The following is a 21,807-nucleotide window of genomic DNA, read 5'->3' as shown; positions in this document are numbered from 1 at the left end:
GCACCATTTGGACGTTTTTCTCCTCAAAACGTCCAAATCAGCATTTTTGAAACCTATTTTGCAGATGCTTATCTATGCAATTCATCTGCAGTGTGTCCAAATCACAAGGGGCATGTTTGGGGCATTTTGAAGATGGGATTAGGGCATGCCTAACACTTGGACATTTTGTAGCTATGATGGAACAAAACAAAAACGCCCAGGACTAAAACCAAGACGTTTTGGTCTAGACCTGTTTTCAGAACAAATAAGGCTCAAAAAGGTGCCCTAGATGACCACTGGAAGGAATCAGGGGTGACTCTCCAATACCCTCCCAGTGGTCACTAACCCCCTCCCACCCCCCAAAATGTAAATAAAAATATGACTTACTAGCCTCTATGACAGCCTCAGATGTTAAAGACAGATTTATTAGAGCTGCATGCAGGTCCCTGGAGTAGTGTAGTGGTCGGTACAGTACACAGTGGGGGACCCAGGTTCCTATCTCCCTCTACCTGTCACACTTATGGTGGAAACTGTAACCCCTCCCAAACTCACCAAAACCCTACTGTACCCACATATAGGTGTCTCCTTCACCCATAAGGGCTTTTATAGTGGTGTACAGTTTTGTGCAAAACGTCTAAAATCGGACTTAGACGTCATATCGAAAATGCCCCTCCACGTCATCCTGTGTACTTTCATTTGAATATGTTTACTGCTGTAATTGTCTATTACATATGTTCAGCTTATGATTGCTGAACACCTCCTTGGGTGAATTTCTTCAAAAAGGTGGTAAATAAATCCCATTAAATAAACAAATATTTTCTTTTTCTAGTATTAATGTCTTGGGTTGTTCATTCTATTCTTTCTTGTGCCCTGGCCTATTTTTAGTGACTTAAAATATTCAAGACCCTAAAGCTGCTGCTACCATGTGTTATCAAGTGCCTTGCCTCTTGTTTCCAGTGAGCTGTTTTGTTCACTATGAGAAAGGTGCAGATTATTATGATTGTTCAGTTTAATTTTCAAACTGTTGATTGGGGGGGGGGGGGGGGGGGGAGGAGCCTGGAAGTTTACTGAAATGGTCACAGCTGAAGGTCCACCTAGGACTACTAATGTCTTTGTACTGGCTCTATTCTAAAATAGCTAATGGAAAGCTGGATTAATCTAAGATAGGGTGAGAAGGAGAAAGCTTCTGGAAGGAAGTGAGAAGGAGAAAAGAGCATTTGGGAGAGAGGAGGAAATATCTGAGATGGGCAGGAAGGGAAGACTACTTACTAGGGAGATGGGGTGATAAGGAGGTAAAGAGTATTTATTTATTTATTTGTGACATTTATATCCCACATCATCCCAAACAAGTTTGAGTTCAATGTGGCTTACAATAAACAGTAGAGGATGAAGGGTGGGAAAGCGTCTACAGGAAGAAAGAAGAAGGGAGGCAGTAAAAGAGGGAATGAAAAGGGGAAAAGAGTATCTGAATGAAGAAAGAAATGGGGAAGATTTGAAGAAGGAAGAGAATGGGTTTGAAGGTGGGGAAAGAGTGATAGGAGCATGAGAGTGCAAAGTGGAAAAGAGTATAAAATATGGAGTGTGCAAGTGTGTAAGGGGAAAGAATCTCTAGAGATGGAGGGTGGGGGTCAGAAATAGGAGTGTTAGAGGGAGGGGGACATTGACAACCTAGGGAGAGGTTAAAAGACCATGCAGAGAACATGGGTGAGATACCATGGAAATAGGGGATAAGATGAAAATGTGGGTAGAGGATAAGAGAAAGGAACTGAATGGCATTAGGCATTGACTGACAGGAAAGGAGTTAGGACAGGTTTGAGAATGAGAGTCAGAGGAAGGTAGTTAAGGACTTGAGAAGGGTGATTACAAAGGTTAGAAATGGAGGCCTAGAAGTGGGTGAAAGACAAATGAGGAAGAAGAGATTAGGAAAGAAGGGATAGACAAGAAAATAAATGGGAAGATGTGAAATTTGGAACTAAGAAGCTAGTGGGTAGGTGAGAGGTGAAAAGAGGGTGACTGAAGACTCAAGATGAGAGAAAGGGGAAATGAAGGTTATAATCTACAGTAGCTACAAATGCAGAGGAAGAGAAGAGAGATATGGAGAATAAAGGGGAAAGGGGAAAGAGAAAAGCTGGTGTTAGGTGGAGAAATGGAAGGCAAGGGAAGAGAAGAAACAGAAAATGGAAAGAAGAACTTAGAAAGCATTATAGGAGAAGATGAACACATGGAAAGTGGTCAAGAGGGACAGGTGTTGCTATTTTTTAAACACACTTCAGTGATAATCCTCTTCTTTTTTTCTTGGTTCCCTCTGATCTTTTTCGGTACTCATTACTCAACAGGTTTGAATCTATCACTTATCTTCCTTTTTTACTTTGCACTTTTTCACTCTCCACAAAGAGAGGTACCTATGGATAGGCACCTGAAACATATAAAAATATAGAAACATAAAGGCAGATAAAGACCATATGGCCTATCCATGTCTTCTACTATCCCTTCCTCTCCCTTAGAGATTATATATTCTTGAACCAAGCTTGCTTGAATTCAGATACAGTCTTCATCTCTACCACCTCCACTGGGAGACAGTTCCATAAATTCACCAGTCTTTCTGTGTGGAAGTATTTGCTTGGGTTGCTCCTTTCCCCTTTAACCTTCATCTTATGCTTCCTCATTGCAGAACTTTCTTTCAACTGAAAGAGACTCACCTCTTTGTGGATTTATACCATGGAGGTATTTACATTTCTGTATCACATCTCCCCTCTTCTGCCTTTCTTCTAAAGCGTATATATTGAGATCTTTATGTCTGTCCCCATACACATTATGATGAAGACCACTGATTATTTTAGTAGCTACTCTCTGGACCAACTCTATTCTATTTATATCTTTTTGAAGGTGTGATCTCCAGAATTGTATACAGTACTCTAAATGAGGTCTCACCCCAGTCTTATACAGAGAAATTATCATCTCCTTTTTTCCTGCTGGCCATTCTGCACCCAAGCATCTTTCTAGCTTTTGCTATCACCTTTTCTACCTGTTTGACTACCTTAAGATAATCACATGATCATACCCAAATCCCACTCCTCTTTCATGCACAAAAGTGCTTCACCCCATAATTGTACTACTCCCTTAGGCTTTTGCAGCCCAAATGCATGACCCTGCATTATAGCATTAAATCTTAACAGCCAAATTCTGGATTATTATTCAAGCTTCACTAGGTCCTTCCTCATGTTATCCACAGATAAGACCATAAGAATAGCCATACTGGGTCAGAGCAATGGTCCATCTAGCCCAGTATCCTGTTTCCAGCAGTGGCCAATCCAGGTCACAAGTTCCTGGTAGAAACCCAATTAGTAGCACTATTCCATGCTACCAATCCCAGGGCAAGCAGTGGCTTCCCCCATGTCCATCTCAATAATAGACTATGGACTTTTCCTCCAGGAACTTGTCCAAACATTTTTTAAACCCAGATACGCAAACCATTATTACAAAATCCTCCGGCAATGAGTTCCAGAGTTTAACTATTTGTTGAGGGAAAAAATATTTCCTCCTATTTGTTTTAAAAGTATTTCCGTGCAATTTCATTGAGTGTCCCCTGGTCTTTGTACTTTTTGAATTAGTGAAAAATCAATTTGCCTCCACCCACTCCAAAACCACTCAGGATTTTGTAGACCCCAATCATATCCCCCATCAGCCGTCTCTTTTCCAAGCCAAAGAGCCATAACCTCTTTAGTTTTGCCTCAAATGGGAGGAGTTCCATCCCCTCTATCATTTTGGTCACTCTTTGAAACTTTAATTCTGCTGTATCTTTTTTGAGATATGGCGACCAGAATTGAACACAATACTCAAGGTGAGATTGCACAATGGAACAATTCAGAGTCATTATAATACTTCTGGTCTTATTTTGCATCCCTCTCCTAAAAATTCCTAGCAATCTGTTTGCTTTTTTGGCCACCGCCATACACTGGGCAGAAGATTTCAGCGTATTGTCTACAATGACACCTAGGTCTTTTTCTTGAGTGCTGACTCCTAAAGTGGACCCTAGCATCAAATAACTATGATTCAGATTATTCTTCCCAATGCACATCACTTTACATTTGTCTACATTAAATTTCATCTGCCTTTTGGATGCCCAGTCTTCCAGTTTCCTAAGGTCTTCCTGAAATGTTTCACAATTCGCATGTGTTTTGACAACTTTGAATAGTTTCATGTCATCTGCTTATTAATCACCTCGCTCATCATTCTGATTTCCAGATCATTTATAAATATGTTAAATAGCACCAGTCCCAGTAAATATCCCTGTGGCACTCCACTATTCACCCTTCTCCATTGAGAAAAATGGCCATTTAACCCTACCCTCTGTTTTCTGTCTAATAAACAATTCTTAATCCATGGATGGACATTGCCTCCTATCCCATGACTCCTTCATTTTTTATGGAGTCTCTCATGAGGTATTTTGTCAAAAGCTCTGAAAATCTAGATACACTACATCAACCAGCACACCTTTATCGACATGTTTATTCACTTCTTCAAAGGAATGAAGCACATTGATGAGGCAAGACCTCCCTTGGCTAACTTTGTCCCATTAAACCATGTTTGTCTACGTGTTCTGTAATTTTATTCTTTATAATAGTTTCCACTGTTTTGCCTGGCACTGAAGTCAGGCTTACCGGTCTATAATTTCCTAGATCATCCCTGGAACACTTTTTAAAAATCAGCGTCACATTGGCCACCCTCCAGTCTTCAGGCAATAGGAATGATTTTAACGACAGGTTACAGATCATTAGAAGCAGATTAGCAATTTCGTGTTTGAGTTCTTTCAATACCTTGGGGTGTATACCATCCAGTCCAGGTGTCTACTGTGGGGTGCACTTAGGCAGTTTGGCATCTGTGTGTGCTTCCCACATGCTAAAAAAGTACTGTGGGCAGAGAGCAGGCATGTCCAGTGCTAATTAGTTAGTGTAGCTACATTGTTGCACACTAACTGATTAGCATGTAATTAGCGCGTGAGTCCTTACCGCCTAGAAAATAGGTGTAGTTAAGGGCTCACCCGCTATTGGCCATGTGATAATGGAAAATTAGCACATGGCTATTATTGCAAAAATGCAGTCATTTGACAGCCACACTAGAAGTGGCCTCAGTGGGCAGGAAACCACTGTGCTAGTCATAGTGCAGGCTGCTTTTTAATTCAGCATAGTAAAAGGGCCCCTTAATGATTTTTTTTTTTGTATAATTGAATCACCTCTATGAATAAACAGAGAAGGAAAATTAGATTTACCTGCTGCTACAAAGGTAACATTTTCCAGCTTACCTGTCCAGCCAGGCTAGTAAGTTCTTGGCAGCACCAATCAGGTCAACGACAGAGGTAAGAAAATCATTTGGCAGTCGTCGGGAGGCTCTGCCATCATAATGGCCGCTCCTCCGTCTACCCGTTATAAAATTCTGAAGATTTTTGGCCGAAGCATTCAGCTTGTGAGAAAGCGTTCTCAAGTTTTCTGTCTCCAAACCATAATTCTGAAATACAATCAAAGGAAACACATTTATGAGGACTCACAATTACATCACTGGTTCTTTCATCACTGTGATTTAAGATTAAGATTAAGAAAATAAGCTCAGATACATCCTTTAGTTATTCATAAACAAAATGCAAATAACTATAAGATCAAAATTCAAATGAGAAATTCACATTTTATCATTTCAGCTTTATACAATCACAGGCAAATGGCACCAGAGTACTAGTAATGTTCGTATGTGTACTTTGGCATCACAGTCCTTCAACTGTATTTTCATTTCTGTAAGTCATCCTGAATTTTCAGAGTCAAAAGTAACCTTCAGATCAAATTTGCTTGCACTCTTAATTTTAGAAGGTTGTTTTTTTTGAAGATCAAAAGCCTCTATATTAGTGCTTCCCAATCTTCTTTGGGGTCTGTGACCACATGATTGCGGCCAAATAATATTGTGTGACTTCCTGAAGGGAGAGCCCACCTAAATTGTGACCCCAAATGCAAGCTTTGTGACACCATTTTTGGTCTTGACCCACAGGTTGGAAAGCTCTGCTCTATACTGAGGTCAGTTGAAGCACCTCACTCCATGAGTGGTTTATCTTAGACCAGTAGTTCTCACAATAAATATACATGAGATAAATTTGCATGGACCACCTCCACTGGAAGCAAATCTATTTTATGCTGTGGGTATCCAGAAAATTCAATTGGCTGGATGTGTCCCAAAGGCTTGCTTTGAGAATCCCTGTCCTAGACACTAATCCTATCCCTTCTGGCAAGCTTGATAAATAAATAGATGCTAAATTCAACTCCTATGCTGATGGTATCTTACTTCTATTTCCTGTTAAAGATAATCTGAATCTAACTTACTTCTGGTAACTATGTCCCTTAATCTAATGTTCATTTTTTTTCCACACACTGGAAGAGAGGATTAAATTTTGCAGTAAAACCAATGTTTAGTCAATGCTATATATGCATGCTTTGCTAAACAGCATTCAACATTACTATATGCTGTGAAATGATAGAACTAATGTTGCCCCTGATTGGAGGAATCAAGGTCATTGATTAAGGGTGATACCTAGTGGCCAGATTCAGAGTCCTTGATTGAAGTGTTCCAGATCAAAACCTGCTGTGTGGATCCTTACCAGATTGTCCCTAAAATTACCAGACTAGGCATGTAGGGAGTATAAAATAGGGTGAAAATCTTCATGAAATTGCAAATGGGGCCTCATGGTATCAGGATTCCAGCCCTGGTTCTGAATGAGCTGGAAATCCAAAGGAACAGGTGGAAAGAACAGAGGCAGAACTGAACTTAGACATACTGTAAAAATGGAGTAATACATAGACAAAGAAACAATCCAGCATTCAGAAGGAGCAGTACAGCAGCGTTGGGAAGGGTTCTACAATCTACCACATATTTCAGACTACCTACAACTGAAAATTTTCTTCAGCAAATCTCCCCCCCCCCCCCCCCAAAAAAAAAAGCTTAATCTCAGCTTCCATCCCCAATTCAGCTCGGTCTTATTTTCCATACTCACATGGAAGCATTAATTGAATTTGTGGTTAAGAATTGCAATTTATAGTATACAGATTCTTCTCCACTTCACTGTGCCTGTGGTAAGAAGGCCCAGAAACACAATTAGGCCAACTCGAACTGCACAGTCTTAGAGGGGGAGTTATGGACATGGGCTACCATTAAGATGTTATTTTACTGTTAACCCCACTTATTAGTAACTAGGTCTCACTGCAGAAATTGGGACCTGTGCTAGAATAGCATGAGTTAGTGATAATATAACACCCCTTAATGGAAGCCCATGCTGATCACTTCCCCCTTAGTCTGTCTTGTTGTACATTCTGTACCATACCTATGTGTTTGTAATTCCCTATTAGTTTGAGATTATTAGCAGAGTAAGTCCCTGTACAGAATCATTGGGGGCAGTGACTGGTTGGTCCCCAGGTGGGAGGAAGCCCAGTCCAAGGGGATTTTCTTTGAAATAAAATGCAGAAAGTGCACTGAAGGGAAGAGTGACAAGGGAGGTGGAGTCAGCTGTTAATAAAAAAGTTAGTTGCCCTTTGAGGGGGGGGGGGGGGGGGGAGAAAGACTCCTTTGGTTTTCATTTTGGGTTTTCTGTTTGAAGCTGTGGGTCTTTGGTTGCCTGCAAGCCCTTGCCAAGTGACCCAAAGAAGATCAGAAGAGCACAACAATAGATGCAAACACACTATTATTTTTTATTTTTGTCTTCTTACTCCAGGTATTCTCCTATTGTTACTGAGAGATGCCAGTGGGCACTGTCCTGTATTCATGTCTTAATTCTGTCCTTCAAAGTTTCTGCATTAGCAGTCAAATCTTGTAGAAGAAAACTAAAAACATGTAACTTCTGCCAGCACAGAAATCCTCTCTATCTGCCAAACTCCTCTCAAGAGTGGACATTATCAAGCAAGAAAAGGAAATACTCCTTGTTTTATAGTGAGGAAGATCAGCAAAGCCATATTTCACTCAATAAATCCCTAAGTGCTGACAAGCTTACATCTGCCATGCAACTAATATTTTATCTTCATTCAGAGATACTGTGCCTAATAGGCCAACAGATGTGATCGACAAAAAGAGGGAGGGCTTCGTTTATACAGATCATGTGTTATCACTACAGATGGACAAAGCAAATTACATACATGCACATTGTTTGATGTCAGAAACAAAAACATACAAAGATCATTTTATTAAAAATTGCAATGATTGGGGGTCACGTGATGCGGTGGAAGCAGTAACAGCGTTTTTGTGCTGCTCCGAGTGCCCCGCTCGCCCCCGACCGAAACCGCCGAAAGAAAACCCCCAAAAAACCGATCGGACTTTGTAAACGAACGGAGGAAGGTGCATGGAACAATATCTCGTTCCTATGCCGCCCGGAAGCACAAGGAAAAGCTCAAAAAGCGAAAAAGAAAAGCTGCTCGCGGCAAACAGCGATTCCAAGATGGCGACCGCATCCCCGCGAGGCGAGGCTGAATTTACCGCCCGACAGCTGGCACAGTTGGTAACAGCGGTAGGAACCGCACTGGAACCCCGTTTTACAGCATTAGAGAGCCGATTGGGGAAAATAGATGGCGCTTTGGCGGAAATAACAAGCAAAACGGCGGAGGTTGAAAAACGAGTATCAGACTTAGAGGACACATGGCAGCAACATGAGCCGGATATAGCTAACTTAAAGCAACAACTAACAATCCAAGCAGAGAAGCTAGACGAACTAGAGAACAGAACTAGGCGATGCAACCTCAGACTGGTGGGCCTACCTGAAACCATACCAGACAAAAATTTAAGCACAGTGCTGGAAACATGGCTCTCTAAAGAATTTGCCATATCAGACAGCAGAGGCCATCTTTGCATTGAACGGGCCCACAGACTGGGGAGACCGGGTCAACCGGGGTCTAGACCCAGAGTGGTCATAATAAAAGTTCTCAATTATCTCCATAAAGAAGAGATTCTACAGGGATACCGGCAGAAAAGAGACAATTTAAGATATGCGGACAGCCAAATAAGAATATTCCAGGACTACTCAGCTAGTGTACAGGAGAGGAGACAAAAATTCCACCCAATTTGCTCCTCACTCATTAATAAAAATACTCGGTTTATGCTCCTGTACCCAGCGACGTTGAAAATCATGAAAGATGGAAAATGGATATCCTTCACCTCAGAACAATCAGCGACACAATTTATTAACCAGGAGCTGCAAACACCTACAACACCAACATGAACTTGCTCCAAAACTGTGGTGAGCAGATTCTGTACTTGATAAGATTACTATGCCAGATTTGAGGACACTTTCTCAGAACTCAAATTGCCTAAGGTTAAAGGTAAAATGATATGTCTGGGGGGGAGCGGGGCACTCAGCACATTGTGACTAGGCCTTGATGGGAAAAGTCCTTTCAGGGCACCTCTTGGGAGAAGGGGAATGGGAAGAATGGGTAGATATGAGGATAAGGGGAGGGATAGGGGTGGGGGATGATATAATAAAGGGAACAAATGGAAAGATAATTAGTGGGGTAAAGGGAAAGGATATTACTGGTACCTATGATTACATGAGAGCTAATTTGAATCTTGGTCTCCAAATACAGCAGGTATGCTCCTGGGGAGAGGCTGGGCCCCCGGGGGTAAGTCAGGAAATACTACTGATAGTATCCCCAAAGCTAGAAAATCATTAATCAATCTGGAGTAAAGATCTTGTCATGGAATGTTTCAGGCATCACATCGCCAGTGAAGAGATATAAGATCCTATCTCAGATAAAGCGACATAATATAGACTTTGCATGTCTGCAAGAAACAAAATTATCAGATAATGAACATGGAAAACTTTGTCAACAGTGGGTGGGTGAGAGCCATTTCTCCTCCTCGGGCAACAGGAAGAGTGGGGTTGCAATACTAGTACGTAAAAGGTTACCTTGCACCAATACCCTAATATACAAAGACACAGAGGGACGTATAGTGCTACTTCGAGTTAATTATCAAGGTCAGAGCTTTTATTTGTGTGCGATATATGCTCCAAATTCCTATGACCCAAGATTCTTCCAGTCCTTAATAGCACTAGGGCTGCAATACACTGATGCTCCCTGGGTGTGGGCGGGAGATTTCAATCAGGTGCAGGACCCGTCCCTGGATAGGTCATCACCCGCAGCTGTACCAGGGGTGGGGAAGGGGATATCAGCACTCTGCAAACATTTGCATTTAACTGACCCGTGGCGCTCCCTCCACCCTACTACAAAAGACTATACCCATCAGTCAAAAGCCCACCAATCCTGGTCTAGAATCGACTATATTCTCATATCACAATCTTGGTTCTTTAAAGTTCAACAGGCAGTTATTGGCCCTATGGAAATTTCAGACCATAGTATGATATGGGTAGAACTCGACCTAAGGGAGAGGGGGAAAACAATCAACCACTGGAGATTCCCCGCTTACCTTTACAGTGACAAACAATTTCTAGATCACCTAATGGGGAAATGGAAACTGTATGAGGACACGAATCACCCTACATGCGACTCGCCTATATTATTCTGGGAAGCGTCCAAAGCGGTTATGAGAGGGGAAGTAATAGCGTTTCAGAGTGCTAGGAAAAAACGATTAGCTGCGGGCATTTTGCGATTAGAAGCAGACTATAGGAAAGCAAAGAGGAAATACATAACTCACCCCACTCCAGACAACAGGGATTCCATGTCAGCAACCCTGGTAGCACTCAACTCAATTATTCACGAACAAGCCATGAAGCAATTAATGTTTCGACGGCTGAACTTCCAACGCTTTGGGAATAAGTCAGGAAAACTATTAGCTAGAGTGGCTAAAACACAAACCTCCCAAAGGTTTATCTCAATGATAACGAACTCCAAGGGGGATAAGCTAACTAAATTACAAGATATAGTTAATACATTCCAGGAACACTTTAAGGAAACATATAGTGCCAAAGATAGGGTGCGGGGTCCCCTGACCCGAGACTACCTAGAAGATGCAAAAATGCCCCAACTAACAGAAATAGCCCGCCAAGCACTGCTAGCCCCTCTTGAAGCACAAGAGGTTTTTAAAGTATTGAAATCCCTAAATCTGGGCTCCGCCCCAGGTCTCGATGGCTTTCTAATGAGTACTATAGGATGCTAGCCCCTCAATTGTGTGGAGCCTTGGTAGATTATTTTGAGGGAGTGGTGACTAGGGGATCCTTTTCATCAAGGGAGAACGAAGCCTTAATAACATTAATCCCCAAACCGGGTAAACCAAAAGATCTAGTAGACTCCTATAGACCCATTTCCCTCATCAATGTAGATGTTAAGATCTTATCTAGAGTGCTCACAAACCGACTGACAGCTCATATTCCATATCTAATAGGAGAGCACCAAGTGGGATTTGTTAAAGGCCGACAAGCGGTAAGGCAAGTTCGGAAAGCACTACTTACAGTGGCTTATGGACAGGTTACGGGTGACCCCCTCTTGTTAGTTAGCCTAGACGCGGCTAAAGCTTTTGATAAAGTTAATGGAGAATACCTGTTTCAAGTACTCGAGTATATTGGGCTGAGTGGTTGGTTTCTGAAAGCAATCCAGACACTCTATAATAACACCACAGCACAAATATTGATTAATGGCACTAGATCTATGCCCTTCCGAATAGAACGGGGCACAAGGCAGGGATGTCCATTATCCCCCATACTGTTCCTTCTCTACCTGGAACCACTTCTAAGCACGATTTTACTAGACCAGGATATACGGGGAGTAACACTGCATGGGCAACTGATAAAAGTGCTAGCCTTTGCAGACGACATGTTTCTTACACTCACACAACCAAGAACCTCAGTCCCACGGTTGCTTGAAGTTATAGAGGAATTTGGGTTCTATTCAGGATTACAATTAAACCTACATAAATCATTAGCCCTCCCGATTCAGGAGGAGGTGAAGGAGGGGTGGGTTGACCCATTCCCCTTCCAGTGGGCTGAAGACAACCTTAAGTATTTGGGGGTCATCATTCCAAAAGATTTAGCGAACTTATATAAGGAAAACATAGGCCCATTGAAAAATAGAACAAAGGAAACACTACATGGTTGGCAAGGTCTACCCTTATCCCTGAAAGGGAGAATCGCAATGTATAATATGTTCATCTTTCCGAGGTGGACGTACATCTTCCAGATGATCCCAGTCTCGCTGGGATACAGAGAGGAGAGATGGCTCAATAAAACCCTCACTATATTCCTGTGGCAGGGTAAACGGGCACGCACAGGTTTGAAAAATCTTATGAAGCCCTGCTCGGGAGGGGGACTGGGACTGCTTGATTTAAAACTCATAACGATAGCATGTGGCCTGAGGCATCTATCAGATTGGTTTCGAGCAAAAGAGTTTTTTTCGTGCACAAGTGTAGAAACCACATTGATAGCCCCAATGGATTTTGCTTACTGGCTCCACGCCCCAGCAAAGGAACTCCTACCGTTGGGTCAGTATGGGTACATCTTAAATCCCCTGCGTAAAACATGGAAATGGCTGGGTAAGATGTACAAATGGAATAAAGCAGCAACTCCACTGATTCCTCTTAAAGGCAATTTAGCATTCCCGGAGGGGGGAGGCTCCGCCTTGTTTAAAAAATGGGAGAACTGTGGCATCAAATATTTGTTTCAAGTGGTATCGGAAGATGGGAATATTAAATCCTTTAGAGCCCTGTGTGAAGAATTCGGACTGGGACAGAAAGACCACTTTCAGTACTTACAACTTAAACACTATGTTAGGTCACTACCTGCAACAGACCTTACACAGCAAATATGGGACTCTATGAATGATATACTAGGCCTAGAGGCCCAATTAAAAGTACCCCTCCGTTACTTCCATCGCCACCTTCGAGACTCGCAGGGGACTTCAGATTACACAAGCGTCTCACAGCAGTGGCACCAAGAACTGAGATGGAAACCCAATTCCGAGCAAATAAAACTGTGCCTGACAGGTGTATACCAGACGACAGAGAACGCGGCATGGCAGGAAATGCAATACAAATTTATTTTACGGCTTTATATCTCACCACATAGAGCCTTTAAAGCGACCATTAGAACTACAGATGATTGCCCAAAGTGTGGACAGGTGGGAGCCTCCTTGGGACATATGTTTTGGTTCTGCACAATGGTGTTTCAATTCTGGAAAACGCTGGGACATCATGTGTCTCAGATGTGGAAAATACAATGGCACCCATCACCAGGCCAACTCTTTGAAGTTTATAATATCCGAGGAAAGTCACCCGAGGGACTGAAAGCCTTTTTGAAAAGGGCGACCTTGATGGGCAAGCGGACAATTACACAATTATGGTTACAGCCAGAGCCCCCAGGAGTCCCGCAATGGAGAGGAGCTATGATGCAATGTTGCATGCTGGAAAAGAAAAGAGTGGGAGACTTGGCTTCAAAAAGGGGAGACCAATTTTGTAAAACATGGTCCCCGTTTTGGGACACCCTCACATCAGTTGGAAGAAGCAGGATTCTAAACTGTTAATAGGTCCAGTAGGGGAGGGTGGAGGGAGGGAGGATAGGGGGGGGGAGGGGAATATAAAGGAAACGCATATGTTCACTGTATGATATTAATATAAAAGTTTATTTTGTATAGTTACAAGTTGACCACTGTAAAGGGGGTCTTGTTCTTCTGTGTTACATAATTGTTGTAATGGGAGCAGGAAAGACTAGACACTATGAAGCAAGCAAATAGATGAAGGTGAAGATGCTAATCAGGGGGGAAGGGGAGAAAAAGGGTGTATAAAATATTGATGATGCAGTTACAATGTATACATGCAACTGTGACCTGTTCATATGTTTACGAGATGTTTGATTATGTTCACAATGGTGATTATCATCAATAAAAACTGTTTATATAAAAAAAAAAAAATTGCAATGATTTCTCCTCTTGTGTATATGTTTCATGACATGAGAATAAAAAGTGGAAAGCAAATTTACTTAGAAATCATTTTTTGCTCTTCTACAACCATAAATCAGGGTTATTTCTAAAGGGAGAAAACCCACAAGCAAATACGAAACACCATATCAATCCAGAAGACAGGAAAGCAAAAGGATATGGGGGCTCTGGATGGAATAAGCATTCTAGAAACAGTTGTTTTTAGTTACATTACTTGGTTTCTTGTCAACAAAAAGAATCACAGAATAGTAGAGCACGCAGGAAAGGAGAGCATTTCATCTTCTGAGCTACAGAAGAAGGAATTGATGGGAGAAAGCAACGTTGCTGACCTGTAGCAGTCGATGTCCATATACAGTAGGATTAATCAGGTGCACTTCTAGAACTGAATCAGGCATCTGAGTGGGTGACATCTGACAGTGCCTGGATTAGACAGTTCTGACAAAGCTCAGAACTAGTGTGAAGTTACATAGTCCTTCCTGTGTACAGCAGTCCCCTCAGTCTCCTCAGTTTACACAGGATCATCTCTTGGGGGTGGGGGGGGGGGGGGTGGGACTGTATGCCTGATTAATCTTGCTGTCAAGAACATCTGTTACAGGTAAGCAACTTTACCTTCTCCACCAACAAGATAAATTGGATGGAGGGACACAAATTAGATGAGTTCCACACTGTTCAGCTTCAGATAAACTCAAAGGTCAGCTTGAATCTGAGCAGGAAGATTAAATGAAATTCCTTGAAGCTTTTGAATAAAGGTATGCATATGTAATTGATAAAAAGTGATCCTCATCAACAGCACGGCTCCTTCCCTAGTAGTACAATATACTGGAAATGTCCCCGGATTATTTTTCCTTTCTTCATAACAGATTCAACTATCAAAGAGTTGCAGCAGTCAATTTAAAAGGGCTATTCACATTTGAGACATGCATAAACAGGTACTTAAACATTTATCCAAAATACTGGTGAAACGTAAGCTATCCTGATCTGGAAGTCTCAATTTAAACTGATATGACCTTTCTAAAATGGGACTCTACATGAAAGCTGTGTCTTATAAAATGCAAGAGTTGGTTGCACCTTATGTTTAACATCTAATTTCTTGGAAATTAGCTAAACAAACACCAAGGCCTGCCTTATATGAAACTACGTTTTATGTAGTAAACCATGGGGCTAGAATTGCATGGGATGAGAATTTACATCTGTAAATTTGAAAGAGCCAAATACATCAATTCTAGGTTATGCCTTCTGCTGGAGTGGGAAATGAACTTCCTTTGGCATCTGCTGTAGAAATCTGGAATAGAGATGAGTTCACAAAGCAATAAGTTTCTTATAGGAAGCTATTTGTGTGAATTGTTCCTGTCTCTCAGGGAAGGAGTCACCCGGGATGCGTCATAAATCTCTGCAGTCTAAAAATGTTGTGACTGAGGAGCCAAAGAAGACTCATCCATCTAAGTAATCAGAATTGGAGTTGAGATTAATAGTTTTTTTTTTCACTACTATTACACCAAGATAAAACCATTGATGGGTCCTTTTACTAAAGAGTTGTCCTGCAGCAACCTGGAACTACCGCTGACCCAACGTGGCTGACAGTGTTAGTTCCGCCTTGAGCGTGTGCCATTTCCAATGCTATTAAAAATACTTCTATAATTTATAGCATGGTACTAATCCAGTGATAATCAGGCAGTGAGCAGTACTGCCAGGTTACCGCCGGGTTTCCACGGGATCCCTTACTGCTACCTCAATGGGTGGCGGTAAGTGCTCCCCCCCACATGGCCACACGGTAAGAGTAATCTCATCGCATGGTCAGGTATTTTTAGGGGCTTTTTACCTGCTACAGTAAAAAGGGCTCTGGCACATGGCAAAAATAGCCCCCACTGCCACCAGAGGGCCCTTTTTACCACAGCTTGGTAAAAGGACCCTTGAATCTTGTGTGTGTGTATATATATATATATATATATATATATATATATATATAGGAAAGGAAGATATCTGTGCAGGACCTATGCTTGAAGAATCTCTGTACAGTTTGGTCTATGGTACAGCTGGATCTGCTATTATGAGCTGAGAAAAGCCTGAGCAGGTCAGCCCTGGTGTTTGGTCCATGCCAGAACTGTGAGGAAGCTTCTTATGCACAAGTGAAGACTTTGCAGTATTTTCAAGCGTCTTGCACTTTGGCATGGCGCTGTGATTATGGTCTTCTATGCTGAAGTAATAGCACTTTACAACTGCTTTTGAGCCATGTAATTTGGAAGGTTGTTCCTACTCAGGATATCTGCACTTTTGATCAAGAAGTTTCAGCTGAGTCTAGCACCCTATTTGAAGAGATATGGCATTCTCTCCTTTCCCAATGGAAATTTTGAAGCTATTGTATGAGGGGATGTAGGCAACAGAGAGAGGAGGACCTGCTGAACTTCTGTACAGAAGTCCCCCCCCCCCCCCTTCATTTTCATAACAGTCCTTCTGGTGATATAATAGACCCAAGCAAATGATACAGATTAGGCAGAGCCAAACGTTTGGCTTTGCCTATGTCATAGTCCTGTGGCACCAAAACAGAAAATATTTTTAAAAAATTAATAGGTAAAAAATAAACAAAATCTAATGAAAGTAGTGCCAGAAAACAAGAAGAGAAATTCAGAACCTTCAAAATCTTTTCAGCAACTTGATAAGTATGTATACAGTAAATGCTCATTAACCTATAAGGGACTATGATTTTTAAGGCAGCAAACAGGAGTGGCCTAGTGGTTAGGGTGGTGGACTCTGGTCCTGGGGAACTGAGGAACTGAGTTCAATTCCCACTTCAGGCACAGGCAGCTCCTTGTGACTCTGGGCAAGTCACTTAACCCTCCATTGCCCCAGGAACAAATATAAGTACCTGTATATAATATGTAAGCCGCATTGAGCCTGCCATGAGTGGGAAAGCATGGGGTACAAATGTAAAATGAATAAATTAAAAATATTACAAGCCTACATTGGAAGACTAGGATGACGGGTCATTCATTTTACCATAGACTACTAAACCTGTTACAGATATAAACTGAAATTCCCCTTCCAATGGTGCTTTTGGTGTGAACCAGTTGGGGTGAATTCTTGAGTCAGTAAGCATGCACAAAATTTAACCCCTGTGAGATCAAGGCAGGAGTTAAATTTACAGCAAATCTAGGAAAATAAAATCAGGCGATTTAGATACACTTCTACAACCCCTAATATTCACCTGGTTGACTTTTATGCCAAATTTATCACACATCTCTAGTTAGCAATGTCCAGTCTGATTGTGTATGATCCAAAACTCTGCCTTACACTTCAGGACTTTTTTTAAAATTTCAAATAGGAGGCTACTGTAAAACCTTTTCAGGTAATTTTTTTTTTTTTTTATGATCCTTATAAATTAAAAATTGCAGTCTTTTTTTTTTTCTCAGTATTCTAAACAAGTTGTCACCTGGTAATCATAACCTGGAGGGTATTTCCCTCTCTCCAAACTCAGTATTTTCATTTCAATCCCTCCTCCCAAGGCCTAACCCAGACTGGCCCAGTCCAACCAACCTCAGCTATCCCACAAGCTCCACCTGCCCACCTCTGTTCACCTTTTCTTCCTCATACTTGTGAGGAATCGCTGTCCATGGTCCTCCGGACTCTCTCTTCTTAATCCACTCTCATGGCTTTCTAAAGAGTGCACTAGTTGAATGCACTTTTTTTTAAACTTCAAATATTTTATTGAATTTTTAAACAAACGTGTATAAGTAAGTGCATTTCATTGCACAGAGCACCCCTTAGCAGCCAATCCTAGACAGGCACCATGTGTAGCAACTAAGAATATTTTATAAACGTTACTAAAATACTGATGGAAAAAGTAATTCATTTGTGGTTCACTTGTTGAACATTAAAATGTATTAGATTAAGAATTCTATTGATATTATCCATGGAACTGGGCCATACACTGTCAATATTTCATCCTAATTACAATATTGATGGCATGGTCCCCAAAGAAATATTAAACAAGTACAGAATAAAGTAATTTAGACTTTGAAGCTTCCTTTTTAAATTATGCTCCAGGCTGAAACCAACTGATTTCATTAGTGAATCTTTATTTTTCAAGGGCAAATATGAACTTCCCTCTATAAAATGTAATTACATTAAAGGAATGACTTTTAGGGCAGTACAGTGGATTTTTTTTAATTTTATTTTTTTTTTCATTTCTTTTCTATAAATTGTGTTTTCATTTGCTTTATTTGAAATAAAAACAAAATGAAAAAGCAAAGTAAACAGAGAAACAGAGAAAATGATGGCATACAAAATGCATAATGGATCTTGGGCCCCCTGCCCCCCAGCAATTAAAAAATAATAATTATCTTAGACTATCCATTTTGAGACATCCTACCTACCTACCTCCTCAGGATTCTCCATAGAATCTTTCCCCATTCAGGGGGCCCTGAGGAGCAAGCATAGTCCCCATTCATTCCTGAATTGCCCATGCTTTATTCCAAAATGGCATCAGCTGACCATACAAGCAGTGAAAGCATTAAGTAGCATGGCTTCAGGAATGCTTTCTAACTTAGGGGGTCTTTTACAAAGGATCGGTAGCATTCTTAGCGCACGCTAAATGCTAGAGACACCCATAGGAATACACAGGCATCTCTAATGTTTAGCGCATGCACTAAAAATGCTAGTGCGCCCTTATAAAAGGACCACTTAGGGGCTAATGTGTTAAAGAGAACATTTTTTTTCTGAAAAGGGGCATTATATGCTAAAATACTTAAAAACACCCCACAGCTGGCAAAAATTGCTAACATTTTTTTTTAGTTTTGTTCACTTTAGAGCACAAAGATCCTGTTGTGAAAACTTTTGCACAAATAAATGTTCATACATAGAGGGGCATAATCGAACGCAAACGCCTATCTCCATGGGCATCTATGTCCGAAAACGGGTACGTAAAGAGGCGGGACAGACCGTATTTTTGAAAAAATGGACATTTTTCAGCTGAGCATTTGTTTTTTTTAGCGATAATGGAAACTAAAAATGGCCAGCTCAAAAACGTCCTAATCCGAGCCATTTGGTCATGGGAGGGGCCACGATTGGTAGTACATTGGCCCCCCTGATATGCCAGGACACCAACTGGGCACCCTAGAGGTCAGTGCGGTAGACTTCAGAAACAGCACCCACATGCATAGCTCCCTTACCACGGGTGCTGAGCACCCAACCCCCTCCCCCAAAACCCACTGCCCACAAATGTACAACATTACCATAGCTCTTAGGGGTGAAGGGGGCACCTACATGTGGGTACAGTGGGTTTTGGAGACCTCCCATTTACCAGCACAAGTGTTACAGGTAGGGGGGATGGGCCTAGGTCCCCCTGGCTGAAGTGCACTGCGGTACCCACTAAAAGTGCTCCAGGGACCTGCATGCATGCAGGCCTCTAGGACTTGTTGCTGCTATATAACATTGGCACACCAGTTGACACCTGAAGACGAATCTCTATGAAAACGTCTTTTATTGGAATAAGCACGCTTACTCACAGTTAACTACAGATCAGAGGTTGTGCTCCACTGGCAACGAGTCTCCCTGGTACTGAGATTAGCATTAGGTCAGAGATAGCAGAATGCTGTACAATGCCCTCTTTCAGCCACATTCAAGGTAAGAACTAAGTTCTGTAACGTGGCTAACACGTGAAAGGGATCTAAAACTGGCTTACAAAAATGGCCACTACCTCATGGACTACCGGAAACAAAACAGGGCACACTCTGACCCAGTAAGCAGGGGGAAAAGCACCATGGGAGTAGAGCCTACCAACTACCAACATCGTTAGCATTTGCCACAAGCTAGTGGAATCACGGAGCCCAATACCCTACACCCACCACAATGCATTGCTGATGTGACTCTGCAGTGCGCATAACAGAAAAGGTGTCACACTCACCCGAGAGCCACATCAGAACCAGGGAAAGGCTGTCACAGGATAGAACACATTCTGCTGTCATAGAGGTGGATACGGCATTTGAGGCTGGCACACAGGCTGGAAAAAAAGTATTTAAAGTGGGGGGGGGGGGGGGTTGGTGGGAGGGGGTTAGTGACCACTGGGGGAGTCCTGGGAGGTCATCTCCGATTCCCTCCAGTGGTCATCGGGGCAGTTGGGGCACTTTTTTGGGACATGTTCGTGAAAAAAAAGGGTCCAAAAAAAGTGACCCAAAATCGCGGTAAAAATGCCTTTTTTTTCGATTATCAGCTAAAGACGCCCAACTCTTCTCGCCGATAACCACACCCCAGTTCCGCCTTCACCACGCCCCCGTCAACTTTACCCGTTTCCGTGATGGATTGCAGTTGGAAACGCCCAAAATTGGCTTTTGATTATACTGATTTGGGCGCCCACAGGAGAAAGACGCCCATCTCCCGATTTCGGTCGCAATATAGGCATTTTTCTCTTTCGATTATAAGCAGGATAGTCTACTATATGAGAAAATACATTTAAATTCAATATTATCTACTGTGATGCAAAATCATGGAAAGCAGCTCAATATGAGCACGCAATTCTGGAACAAATTACCACGAAACCTAAGAACGACCTATGAACTAACCAACTTCCGCAAACTACTAAAGACTCATCTTTTTGATAAAATCTACCAAAAGGATCAAAGCACATGAAGACCACACACACTGTTGGCAACGCATTAACACATTCTCCTATTACACCTATCCCCATAATTCTAACACACCCAGCCTTTCTCTCTTCAACTTTATTCTTTCCCCTATCGATACCTGGACATTGTTTCAACTCAACTCCTCATAATGTAATCATAATCAAGTAACAACTTATTGTACTTCCATCGTTACAATGTATTGTAAGCCACATAATCATGTAATAACTCATTGTACTTCCATCGTTACAATGTATTGTAAGCCACACTGAGCCCGTAAATAGGTGGGAAAATGTGGGATACAAAAGCAATAAAATAAATAAATAAATAAATAAAAATGCTGAATTTTGCAAAAATAAACCAACCAAAAAGGCTTTGTGGGCTTGTTTTTAATTTTTTTTCCAAAAATAGATAAATGCATCTCAATTTTTGGTCTGCCTGGGAAATTCCATTGGTGTGCTGACATGTTTTATAGGGATAAAAAAGCTCTAGTAAACTAGTGGGCCCCATTAAGCACTCCCCCTCCCCCATACACCCCAGCCTTGCAGTGTCTTGAAATAGTAAATTTATCCTGGTACCAAGACCCACCACCTCTGAAACCCCTCCCTTTAAAAATGCTTCTTAAACCCCATAGGACCTCTCAACTACCCCTGCCCCCTAAATCTTATTCTAAAATATGAGTCATCAGTAGGGAGCAGGCATCATACTATATAGCACAAATCTATGGACAATTTATTCCAGGAAACAGTCACTACTATAGAAAATGCCTGAGAACTAGCAAACTGTAGACACATTTCATTTAGTGATGGCACTCTCAAAAGATTTTGTCATGCCAAATGAATATTGGACCCTGGAACATATGATATTGAAAATAAGTTAGGGCTGAATTTATTTCACACTTATTAAACACCAGCATCAAGAGTAAAATACATTGCTATTCAATCAGAAGCCAGTGCGACCTCATAACTTTGGAATCACATGACTCCAAGACTTCAATTCACCAAGCAACATTACTGCAGTAGTCCATGGTAACTGAATACTTTCTTCTTCAATATTACATAGACTAAACTTACATTCCATAATCTAACTCTTGACAGTACTGATTCCAGACCCATCAAACCCTCAATTGCCAGATCAACTTTTTGTCAGATCAGGACAAGGGTTTTAGGTCCTGAAAGATATGAAAAGGTGCATAGCCTCAGTCCCTTTTGTTTGCCTTGTGACAAGTATTGTCTACCAAGAACGGGGCTCCAAGTCACCTTCAGATATGTAAGCCAGTAATTTTTTCTCTGCTTCGAAATCAGGGTTCATGGACT

At 41.6% G+C, this 21,807-nt stretch overlaps 1 protein-coding gene across 1 annotated transcript in view; it reads right to left on the bottom strand.

Annotated features, from left to right (window-relative positions):
• LOC115474248 (connector enhancer of kinase suppressor of ras 2-like) overlaps positions 1–21,807 on the bottom strand; it is a 768,489-nt gene that overhangs the window by 437,841 nt on the left and 308,841 nt on the right. The window contains exon 3 of the mRNA XM_030209634.1: positions 5,282–5,484. Within this exon, the coding sequence (XP_030065494.1) occupies positions 5,282–5,484 (203 nt within the window). The remainder of the gene's footprint in view (positions 1–5,281; positions 5,485–21,807) is intronic.

Source organism: Microcaecilia unicolor, chromosome 7 (genome assembly GCF_901765095.1).
Source record: "Microcaecilia unicolor chromosome 7, aMicUni1.1, whole genome shotgun sequence".
In the NCBI taxonomy this organism is placed as follows: domain Eukaryota; kingdom Metazoa; phylum Chordata; class Amphibia; order Gymnophiona; family Siphonopidae; genus Microcaecilia; species Microcaecilia unicolor.
Note: the sequence above shows the minus strand (reverse complement) of the source record. Positions and strands in the feature narration are given on the sequence as shown.